The 12,766-nt window shown below is 40.7% G+C and overlaps 1 protein-coding gene across 1 annotated transcript in view; it reads right to left on the bottom strand.

The window, feature by feature from the left end:
* UBL3 (ubiquitin like 3) overlaps nt 1-12,490 on the bottom strand; it is a 55,970-nt gene extending 43,480 nt beyond the window's left edge. The window contains exon 1 of the mRNA XM_054628296.2: nt 11,486-12,490. Within this exon, the coding sequence (XP_054484271.1) occupies nt 11,486-11,512 (27 nt within the window). The 5' untranslated portion in view covers nt 11,513-12,490. The remainder of the gene's footprint in view (nt 1-11,485) is intronic.
* Between the last annotated feature and the right edge of the window lie 276 nt (nt 12,491-12,766).

The raw sequence follows: 12,766 nt of genomic DNA, 5'->3' as shown, positions 1-12,766 counted from the left end.
TCTTCCCTATCCCAACAGCTCCACAGACACTCAGGGGGGTTAGCCAATACAGCTTCCAACAGAGCCCCACAAAATAACTGCTGGCTTTATCCAAAAGTTAAACACAAGACAAAAAGACAAGAGTACTCTATTTTTGGATTTTGAGTAAGTGATTTCTGCATAGCAAATTTTAAACTGCTACAACAAAGAGCTATGGGTCTTCCTAAAAACTGGATCCCATTTTTTGGAACATTCCGATTTTATAAGAAAAAATGATGTGATACAAAACACAGCAGAAAATGCTGTGTTCATTCAAGTATAATTCTCTATGTTGCATTTCCTGCAAAACAACACCTAGTCAAAGAAAAGAAAAAAAAACCTTCAAAACTGTACTTCAAATGATATTCATTTCTATATGTTAAGAATTACAAGATAAAACAAGAAGTTTCTTTTTTTTTCCCCTTTCCTGAAGAGAACAATAAACGGGAACAAAATCACCTCCAAACCACAAGTTCATTATAAATAAAATCCATAACCTGGGACACTTATTTAAGCATCAAAGTCAGGACAGACATGCAGGAGAAGAATCAAGTTTGAAAGGCAGCAAACTATTTACCTACACTCTGCCTTATCTGGCACTACTCAGCACACTGAATTATTCACTTTGGTGCTTGTCTGTTGGTTGTGGGCTTTTTTAAAGCTGACTTTGAAACTTACCAAGTAGCACATTTGGAGATAAACACATTGACTGATAATCATATAATAATTCTGTGCTCTATGCTTAGGGCAAGCTATCTTTCCTACATTTCATTTCCTGAAAAAAAAATTAATACAGAATTTAAAGGAGATAATTTAAGAATAAAACTAAATCCCCATGTCCTTGAACACTGGGAACTATTCTGGATTTTTTTTCTTCTCCTGAGATTGTTCCAGATTTAAACTGAGGGAATGCTATTTAAAAAGTAGGAACATGAAAACTGGCAGATATATTAAGTCAATATTTGACAATCAAGAGCTCAGAATTACTACTTTATTGAAAGATCAACAAAAACATATCAACAAAATCATGTGATTCTCAAATACCAAGAGTGGAAAGAAATACTAACATAACCCTAAAAACTAGCTTCCCCATATGCATTAGCCTCAAAAATTGCTTTTACAACTCATTAACAAATACAGTTACAACCTTTCTCCAAATGTTCTTAGGAGCATTTCTCAATGTATAAATATTTCATTGTCTTTTGCCTGATTTTAATTACCTTGCTCTCCACAAGTCTTTTGAAATAAACCCTTCACATCAGCACAGAGCATGCTGGCTTAGCTGAAATGCTGGTAAAGTCATGCTCTGAACAACTGAGACTGACAGGCACAGAAGATGCACCAGAGCAAAGCTGGCTTGAGAAATTTCAACAGAATTTGACTAAAATAAGAAATGTGATTAAAAAAAAAATAAACCACAAAAAAACCACAAGAAAGTCTTGATCTTGTTTGAATTTTGACTCACTCCAGTTCAAACTGTAAGATTTTATTCCCTACAGCTCTACTGCAGTTATCGAGCATAAGAGTATATTTGGGTGAAACTACATTTCCTCAACATCCACCATTTTTTATAAATAATAACCTTCTTCCCAAAAAGTAGATAGATTTTTATTAAGTACTTGTTAAGAAGACTAGTATCACAGAAAGGCTGAAGATTAGGATTTATCTTCCAAGAAAAGTTTGAACAGTGTGGGAAGATAAGACACTGATCCGGTCTCTGAACAATGAGGAGGTGCTGAATAAGGGGAGGGGCAAAAGCACGTGATTCTGGAAGAAGAGAGACAATTAAGCATTTACACCACAGGATGGACAAATATTGTTGAACAGTCAGATATTTAGGACCAGCTGTACTTCATTTAGCAAGTCGAGGGAGTTCCCCAATATGGGGTTTCCATGTATGACACAGCACTATGGTACACACACCAGCCTCACAGCAGTCGAACACACAAGATAAAATTGAAGGCCACAAAATCTGTACTGAAAGACAATCTAAGCTTAAAAATGCCAGGCTCTTTGCAGAGAGATATTTCAGTCCTCACAGTTAATTCAGGGACAGTTACAGCTGCACTTCTGGAGTCCACCCCCACCAAAAGCACCCTTAAAAACTTTCCACTCCTTACTCCTGCAGTTAAGTGCAAGGAGCACATATGCTGGGATCATCAAGTGCCTGCATGAGAACGCTGGGACAAGAATTATTGAGCAACTGCACTGCAGCCCTCTGTGGGGACTTCCCTGGCTATACCTTGAACCATCTTCTCCCTTCCTAGTGAGAAGAATCAAGTCAAAAATTACCCTCTCCAAATTAAAACAATTTTGCAAATACCTGCTGCCACTTTCACCAGAACCCTCACCACAACCTTGCTCACAGTTTACCAACCATTCCACCCACTACAATGGCTACTTTGAACCTCCAAATAATTTTAAACATATGTAATTTGAAAAAAAAAAAAATAATTATCCATTTGCAGACTTACATGAAATCCTGATTTATCCAGAAATATATTGGCCAGATGCAGTAAGCAGACAGAAATCAAACCCAGTTAGTTGCAGTTTCTCTTTATTAAGGGCTCCTAGTTATCTTGCCATTAGTTATGAAAATGAGATCCTCAAAACAGAGTCAAATATCTCAGTAACAAACTGTTGTCTTGGTGCCAGACCTAACCTATTGCACTCAAAAACCTCAGTCTTATGTCTAGAACACTAGAAATACCCACTAGCTTATTCTTTTTTTGTTTTTTTGATACAAAAGCTTCCCTTCCTACTTTCTTGAGATTGAAATGAACTTCCATATAGCTGACCTTACAAAAAATACTTGACACGACTTTAAATTATACAGGTGGTCTCTAAAACACCTTTTCTTGGAAATCCACAGCATGAAGCATATACATTACAGCACATTTTGGTACAAAATCTTTGAATATTCATGTCAAGCATTACTCCACTTATGTGCTGTAATATGGGTAGTGGAAGTTACTAATTTTGTGTTAACATTAACTAATTCATGTTAACATTATTACCACTGAATCATATGGACTTAGCAAATGTGGATTTATTCCCCATTTATTCCCCCTTTATTATCCCCTTTAATAAAGCTTTTTGCAAGTTTGGGCTTGATTGCCAAAAAAATACCTAATAAGTATGCAAAGTATAAATCACTAAAACTTGCAAGTCCAATAGAGTTTGCTTGCATCACAGATCAATAATCTGGATTCAGAAGTGAGAGCTAAGCTTTCACTGTCACACCAAACAACTGTTATGATGCACAGATTAAAAATAAATTCACAGGCAAAATGACATAAATATTCACATATGCCCCAAGTAATGTGTTGTGCATCAAATACAAACACCAAGAACTATTTAAAAAATTAACTTTATATTGATGCTACTGCCCATAAAAATAAGAAACCTATAAATAAAAGAAAGTACTGCAACCAGGTATTCCAGACTTTAAAAGCACACAAAGGCTTCTAGTTACTTTCTTATAGCATATAAAAGGTAAGCATGCCTAAAAACTCTTGTACAATATTTAATCTTCAAACAAATACTGAAAAGAAATGCTATTTTTGAAGAACTAATTTATAGTAATGTAATTTATAGTAAGTTTTCTGAGACTTACTAGTACATGCCTACAAATATTTGCATATAGATTGGCACTAATCTACTTTCAAGAAGAGAATCCTGAATTTACAATCTCAGCTACGAAAGATTTTTGACTAGCACTGCACTTCACTATTTTATCACTATTCCATTATTTCTCTATATTAAAAACATATGTCAGATTCTGGGGACAGATTAGGTAGTACCATCTAGAGCATATATTAAGTATCAGAAACAGATTATGGTGATGTGGATTTGTGCCAAACCACAGAGCATTACAACATCACAATTTTGCTGAGGAGACACCAACCAATGCTACAATATATGGCTGTGAAGTACTGTTCTTTTTGAGATTAAATACACTGTTCTTTTCCATCTCAAAGAAGAACACACATAGCTTCCTTCTGTTTATTTTGAAATTGGTATCCCATTTTCATCAAGTGCTGGAGATAATTTCTTATGCAACATAAAACAGTTAATATTGCATAATAAAGACCACAGAAGAGCTTAGAGAAAAACTCAGGACTACTTAGGAAAAAAAAAAGATAAGAAGAAAAGGAGCTTAGCTTTCATTTCCAACCAAACTGTCCATAGAGTCACAGACTAAAATCCAGACCCTCAGCTAAAGACCAACCCAGGATAAGGCCACCTTTGTTCCTCAGCAGTGGTCCAAGCCCTCGACATGAATCATACCAGCCGTGAGAAAGACTGAAACCATCACAGCAGGTAGACACCAACACAAACAATACCAGTTTGTATTCCTTGTGTGAACACCAAGTATTGTTTTGGCACCTCCATCCCACTAAGGCAGAGATTTCTTGTTAGGCAGTAGTAAAACAAACCTACCAAGCTCCCAGACAGAATCTCTGGTTTAACTTGGCCAATTTCTACGGGATACATAAAACTCAAGGAGTTTTTTGCTTGCTTCTGTCTCCATAACAACGGTGTCATGGAATAAAATCTCAGCTAAACTCCGCCACAAGCCTTCCATTTAACTCTAAACTGAATCTCTCAAATAATTTCAAGAAAGCAGCCAAACCAAAACAAACTCACAAATGTAATCCTGTCACTGGCAAGCTATTTTCAAATTTCTTTACAGAAAGTAAGGAAAAAACTCCAAGATGCTGATGGCAGTGTCAGAGTTGTGCCATCTGCCAAATCTTCATTTTACACAAAGTTTCTATCTGTGGAAAATGTACATTATTTTTTTAAATCACATTTTACAATATGTGTGGAGTATTACTACAAATTGAGAGCAGGCCTTCACTGTGGATAGTATACAAGCAGCTATAAATTTATCCTCTGTCAAGGAGCTAAACACAATCCCAGTTAGTGACCACAAAAAACACCAAATTTCCACAAATATATAAGAGTTGTCAGCTGCAACATTTAAGTATTTCTCCAGAACTATACTTCTCAGGCTCAGCAAACCTACAAATAAGAAGATCTTAACTTTTTCTTTAAGTATTGCTCTCAAAACCAAACAGACCTCCTAAATAATTAATCTACATTGTTAAAAAGCTTTTAGAGCAACTTTTCTCCCACTTCAAATTTCTTTTCAGATATTGAAGTGCATTGACATGCTGCTCATTTTCCAATGTTTTTAAAATGAAAACAACACAGTCATATTCCTTTAATAATTACAATGAGCTAAAGTTTATCCATGCAAAATTGTGTCAGGAAAGGCTTGCTACTTTAGTAGGCTCAATTAATTGCTGCAAAAACAAACCCAATGTGAAAAAGAATACTGATCAGCAGTAATGTCTTTCACCATATTCAGAATAAGAAATAACCAACCTAGTGGATCCAATACTGTACTCAGAAGAGACTGAAAATAAGCTGAATTATCTCTTTTACATAAAACCACAAGAATGATTAGTCACATTCCAGTTATTTCTGGATTTCTGCAAGCTAGTGTAGCACTCGCAGGCTGAGTCAGAACCGAGGTCTCCATTCTGCTCATTATTGCATAAGAAGATACAGAGACATCTCCAAAAGTTTACATTCTGAGTTTTACTGAGTAACAAAGCTGACTGACCAGAAGTATAAAACAAGTAAATCCCACTGATTACAAATACCGTGGCCGTGGCTTTCAACATTCACAGAAGTTATACCTAGGAGTTACTCTCAATTAAAAAAAGTAGTAAAGCATGCCTTTAGTCATTTTGTTCAAAGTATCATGAAAGTATTTCTTCCCAAGACTGCTGCAAGGACCACGTTCAGACAGCCTAAGCTCCCACTGCAGCCTTAAGCCAAACCAAGGAAGTGAGAGATGGAGATGGGCATTGAATGATTGAAAATTTAGGTTTAGATATGCACAAAGCAGTCTTTAGATATGCACAAACCCCACGGTGAAACACTGGCTACAGATACCTGACATTATCCCTAATTCCACATCTGAGAGGTGTAACTTGTTCCCATTCTGACTGACCCGTCCAGTTACCAGATGATGTCTGCTAATTTTTTAACATGCAGAATTGAGCATTCCTGCTGTAGATATGACTGCTTTCCTACACTGACATATACTCAGCATTTGTCTTTTGCCTCTCAGTCCTGCTGCAAGCTGCCAGCAGCTACTTTCCAGCATTCCCAACGTGGGAGGAGTTAAATCTCCTTCAGTATACCTTCCCTCCAGTATTTCATGAAGTTAGACAACAAAAGCAGAAAGAAACCAGTTCAGGTAATGACAACAATGGTGGGTGGCAGGAAGGAAGGAACAGTTTATATCATCAGCCTACATTTCTATCTGTAGTATAGAGCTGCACCACAGCCCAGAGTAAGGATCAATCCAACCACAGCTTACAGCTGCTCATCCCCAAAGAAAATGAGAGGACGGTCATGCAAACATTGTTTCAGAATATGTCAGATGTGTTAATATCAATATGCTACAAAGTTTCTCCTACAGTGTCATACCTAAAAATGTCAGTGGTTGCTAAGATGTTTCTTTTTGGTTGTTAGATACATTTTTAATCTGTGAAACAAAAAAAAAAGGTGGGTGGGAGAAATGATAAACACAAATAATTTTGGAGTATACCCAAACATATACACACTGAGGATGAGCTTTAGTAAGTTTATCCCTGGCCACTGCTTCAAATAACAGAGAAAGATTCTTCATTACATTACAAGAAGCACTGCAATATGCTACAAAGGCTCAACTGGCTTATATATTGGCTCAATACATAAGGAGTCAGAAAGAAGCTTCTCCGAGCTCTTCTTTTTAACACAGATCCCACCTCTAATTCCTTCTCCAAGAGGAGAAAAACAAACCCGAAACAAACATTGAGAATGGCAAAAGATAGGCTACTAATTTCTGATATAATCAGCAAACAATTGTGGAAAAAAAAATCAAAAAAGGGAAGGAAAAAATACCCATACAGAAAAACTCAATTAGCTATTTTTATTACAGAATGTAATGAATTAGAACTTTCAACATGTGGAGGATACAAAAATACAGAGAAATAATCATACTTCTATTGCTACAAAAACATAAGGGATGGACTTAAGCCTGTTATGCACAAAGGCTACTATGAATACAATAATTTTCAAAACCACAAAAAGGATCCACTGAAGGCAAAAGGAAAAGCACCTAAAACAGAAGAACAGAGATGCAGGACTTCTCACATTTTGTTCTGATACATTAAAGTGCTATAGTCAACAAATTACTTTCTATGTTCCAAGTGTATTATAATCCTACTGCACCTACTATTCTTAAATGAAATAATTTTTCAAACTGAATGATGGACAACTAAACTCAGCTGCCATACAACCAACTACTCCTTTAAGTCTCTCATATCTGAACCTTATTCTTGGATCCCAAAATTCCCTTACTGATGTAGCATCAGTTTCTGTCCATCCTTTTCCACTGTTAGCCTCCATTAATATGTACTAGAAACGAAGTCCTTATATATGTTCAACTATTCATCAACATTCTATATTAAATTTCCTAAGGAAGAAGATGCACATACAGATTTCCACTAAAGATGTTAACTCTAACAAGGAGTGAACTGAGCAAGGTTTCTATTTGTTATTCTTCTTCCACCTACTGCCCCCTTTTAACGTTGACCACATATAACCATACACTCCAAGCTCTTCTATGTCTGCAAATGTCTTACACCAAACATTCAGTTTTCTTAAAAATAATCTCTCCCATACCACCTACATCTCTTATGTACAGCATATGGATTGAAGAGCCATGCACATTAAAATTAAAACATTTAATTGTTTGGTAGATTCCAACATTTTGCTGTTTACCAAATGCAGAAATAGCCAACAAACCAACAAGAAAACAAACCAACAATAAAAACCCCGCCATGAGCCAAAAGCATCACCCTCTGTTACTGCTCACAGAAAAGGAATTGGATCTCCTAGAGGGCATGCAAAGAACTGCCCAGAAAGAAAGTGCTGGCAGAGCCTTTTCATACCGACATAAAACACATGGACTACAGGAAACGGTGGACACTGTTAAAACTTTTTAATCATTTAGGCAGGCAGCTTTCTGTGGTCTCCTAAAATCCCTGAAGAATTCTATCCGTCAGAAGAAGTACCACAGGTGCACAGAATACAGAGAGGAAGCTTCCCAGATTCTAATAACTCCACTGAAATAAAGGGGATTATTCAATTGAGTAAGAACTTCTTGACTGAGCATAAGTTTTTCATAGCTTGCTTTAAAATTGTCAGCTAGATTGTTTAAATAAATATCAAACCATTTTCATTTCGTCCACTCAAAAAGCCAGTGTGAATAATTTCACAAGTCCATAAACCACTGCATGTCTATTTATCATTACAAAAGAAACACAACTTGCAAATAGCCCTGCTGCTATTCACAGTCAAACTCTAGCTGCTACCAAATGGTAAAACTGATAAATTACCTGATTAAATTACTGAACATAATCAGAGATGCCCTGCTGCCACTACAGTCATCAGTGCATATGTGAAAAATTGAGCAAAACTGGGCTATGCAGTTTAGTCTTCAAGAATTGCCCCAGACACATCTAGTCCTAATAAAGTTAATGAAACTACTCAGGTAGAGAGATCAGTATTAGCAGGTTTCATTCCAGGAGTGGAGTGTTAAGCCGTTGCTTAAGGAATAATGCTAAGCAATAAGGACACATTGCTAAGGAATAATGCACCACAAACTTACAACACCGGGAATGTGGTGTGTCACTATCCAATTTATTAGTGGAATGCAAATGATAAAGTACTGTGTTAATTATTTAGGAAGTGATGTTGAAATGGCTAGCTGTAAAAACTGCAGCAGTTCTGGAAACAAGTCAACTCAATGCCAGGGAACAGGAGACTGGGTCAAATTATGTCTACTCAGAAATCCAAAGCTTACTGGAAATCAGATAATTTACTATTAATTTATGTATAGCAGATCGTTCTCAAAGGTGGGACAGGAAGACAAATTAACACATTTTTAAGAAGCTGCAATTATAATATTATTATTATTATTATTATGAGTAGGTTAGTTCGTGAATCTGACATACACAGTTTCAAACATTATTATTATTATTATTATGCTTATGTAATTCATAGCAGATTTACTAAGTATAATGGAGTCTTCATAAAATGACACTCCATCACACTGCTGCCAGCTCCTACAGAAATGGGAAATCAATTTTTTGCAAATGCAAATTACACAGTGGGTGGGTAAGAGAAATGCAAACTGCAAAATCCTACACTAAATAAAAACATATATAAACATGGTGACAGCCTGGTAAGGGCTCCTCTTCAAATAGCTAAGGAATGGCAATCCCACTTTCCCTCTTGAACAAACTCCTCTCAAATATGGAGGATGTCAACAAAAGTAGACCAAAAATGAGTTTTCAAGCAATCTTTTCATAAAGAAATATTTATTAGTTGTAATTAATAACTGGAATTTCTACAGCACACTTCAAACTTCCAGAGAGAAACTGCATCTAATAACGCAGACACTAAGAGAAAAATGATCCCATGACAGGCCAGAAAATATCTATTTATTTAGTTAAATTCTACCGACATTGGAAACATCTTCATTCAAATGTTTTTGTAATGACTCAATATCTAAACATCACTATGTATAACAAGCTTCTTCCTGATTTGAATAAACAGAGCAGCATTAGGCCCAGCTACCCCCAGCAGTGGTATTCTCATTACACTAACAACACAAGGAAATAGTTTTCATAGAAAAAATTGTATTTTGCCTATCTTAAAATCTGTGTACTCTGTAGCAAATGTCAAGCATTACGAGCCGAGTGGCAGCAGCGGGACTCCCAGGCAGGCAGGCAGGCCCTAGGAGGAGCACGAAGGTGGCAGCTCAGCCCAGGGTGACAGGGAGGAGGAGTGCGTTTCATGTCACAGTCAAGGGACTCCTCCAGGCAACTTAAAAAGCAGCACTGAGAGATTTGCACCTAATCCTCCACGGCCCAGGCGAGGATTTCTGTGATATAACGCTAGACAGCCACGTGCAGAAGAAAAGGGGGTTCAAAAGGCTCTAACAGTCAGAGAGAGAGAGACACTAAAAAGAAATATGTGAAAACTGATAGCTGGGGAGCTTATTGCCTCTGAGTTTAAATCCTTTCATCACTCTTTTCACCCAGGGGAGGCAAAATTTATTTATAGTATTTGAGAAAGGCAGGGGGAAGAAAAAAAACCTGTAGGCTTATAACTTGCTGTTTGATCATCCTCTGTACCTTACTGTTTCTGCTTTTTTTTTGGTCAAAATTCACTCATTGTGACTGCCGTACAAAAGCTGTGAAGGAAATACAGACAGCAAGCAACTAAACAGACACCATTATTTCAACAGCCCAGTTGCCATATATATCCCAATTAACTGTACATCAATGACTTAAGCAAGGGCTACTCGATTTTATTGTTCTCACTACCGGGGCAGGTTGCACCCACAAAACTGAATTTCATCCTGAAATTTAAAAAAACCCCAAAAGCACAGACAAGTCCTCTGCTTTTGGGGAGGTAAAAAAAAGTACCTTTAAATGTGAACAGCCATGTGGAGATACGTGAAAATATTCTGCTGTAGGAATAAAGAATTAACGTACCAAACTGCAGCTACAAGTTCGTGGGTGTTTCTTCCAATTAAGTGACTTATGAAAATATATCTTGATTTATGGAAATACATACAAATGGAGAAAGTCGTGCTGAACGGAAGGTTACCTAGCAGACCTGATTCACTCTACCTCCTCATGATCTGCTACACCTTCCTGATTTAAATGTACCGAGCCGAGTATCCAATACAAGCTGAAGTACAGTCCGCCATAAGAAGTACTAGGAGTGCCCTTGAAAAATGTCCAGATTGCAGCTAGTGCACAAAGGACCTCGCCATGAAAATAAAGCGCATGAAAATTTCTCTCTCGCTCTTGAGCCGGCAGCGAGTGAAGAGATTAACTTCCCATCAACATCGGAAGACAAAGCGTTGTCAAGACACAAGCGAAGTTTAAGAGGTTTAGAAAGAAACAAAGGGAAAAAAAAAAAAAAAGAAAGAAATGGGTCGAGCAATTAATCCCGAATACTCTGCTTCGTCTTTATCTCCCCCCAAAAAATGCTCCATGGAGCTGAAGAGCAGTACTGCACGATCCAAGCGGGATCACCCAGGTACTGACTGCCAGAGGTAAGGGAGTCTGGCATCCCCCTTCCCTCGCTACACGGAAGGCGACGCTGCAGATCTCCCACTCCATCACCAAAAAGCGAAGCAGAACCAGCATCTGGAGCGGGAGGGGGAAGGTAATTAACTGGGAACTTTATGTTCCTTAAATATGTAACCAAGACCTTTTTTTTTCTTCCCACGCCCCTCTTATTTCCACGTTCTCTGTCAAAACCAGGCTGAAATAAACGTTATTCTATAATATAACTATTAAATAAGCAGTACAACACTCACCATATCAGCTGGAACGCTGCTGGACATTTTGATGTTACCCTAAATGGCTTAAAATCAACTTTAAAAAAAAAAAAAAAAAAAAAGCAGCAGCACCAAGGGCAGCCCGCTGGAGATCTTCAAGATGCAAAACCGGTGTCAGTATCGGAGGCAGCAGCTTCCACGTCCCCTGCGCGAAAGAGGTGCCCGATAAGCAGCGGGGAAGGCGGCCGGCTGAGGAGCAGGAATATCCAGGGGCAGCGGTGCCGGGCTGGACCGGAGGAGCCAGCGGGAGACCAGAGATGGCAGCAGATCCCTGTCAGCGGCAGCGGCACCAGCGGTGCCAGGTAGACCAGGCAGCAGGACTACACCGCCACATGAGCTGCGTGCGGGCTTTTTCCCCCCTTCTCGCCCTCTGCCTTCTCTCCCAGCCTCGACAAATGACGACGGGATGATTCACACGGGATAATAGTGCGTCCAAGTCACCTCCTCAGTCGGCGCAGGCGACCCGGGCGCGCAGGCAGGACCTGGCTCCTTCCCTGGGCGGCGGGCAGGGAGGCGGGAGGGCCGGGGTGGGCCCGGGGCCGCTGGGGAGGACGCCGGGCTGCGACCCCCCCTAGGCGGTGTGCGGCATCCAAGAGCGCCCGGCGGGGACGCGGGCCGGGAAGGGAAGGGAGGGAGGGCGCTCGGAGGGGAGAGCCCTCCCCCGCGGCGCTCGGAGGGGGCCGGGGGGCGTTCGACGGCGGCCGCCTCCCGCAGCCTCAGCTCTCCGCTCGCATCGCCGCCGCCGCCTCCTCAGCCCGCCCTCCCTCCCTCCCTCCCACGCCTCGTCCGCCGGCGGCTCCGGCCGCCCCCCGAGAGCCGCGCTGCGAGCCGGAGGTGCCGCTCCTTCAGCGCGATCCTCGCCCGCAGCCGCCCCCTGTCATCTTCGGCTCAAGCCAACATGGCGCCCGCCGAGCCGAGCGAGGGGACGCGACAGGGGAGACACGGACCCTCCGCCGCCGCCTCCGCCACCCCCGCTCCCGCCGCGTCACACGCCGCCGCCCCGCGCGGCACCATGGGGCTTGTAGGCAGCTGGGGCCCTCCGCCGCCGGGGCGGGGCTACCCGCCCTCCGCGGGCCCGGCCCGCCCGGCCCGGCCCGCCCCGTCGCGGCAGCCCCTGGGCTTCGCCGGGTTCGCGCTGCGTCGGCCAGGGCGGCTCCGAGGGGGCTCCGCGGCACCGGCGGCGCCGCTTCCCCCCCGGGCAGCAGAGACGCCCCGAGCTCCGCATGAATCGGCGCTTTCCCCGCACGGGCGCTGCAGCTC

This window comes from Agelaius phoeniceus, chromosome 2 (assembly GCF_051311805.1).
Source record: "Agelaius phoeniceus isolate bAgePho1 chromosome 2, bAgePho1.hap1, whole genome shotgun sequence".
NCBI classification, from domain to species: Eukaryota; Metazoa; Chordata; class Aves; order Passeriformes; family Icteridae; genus Agelaius; species Agelaius phoeniceus.
This window is presented reverse-complemented; position numbering and strand designations above follow the sequence as displayed.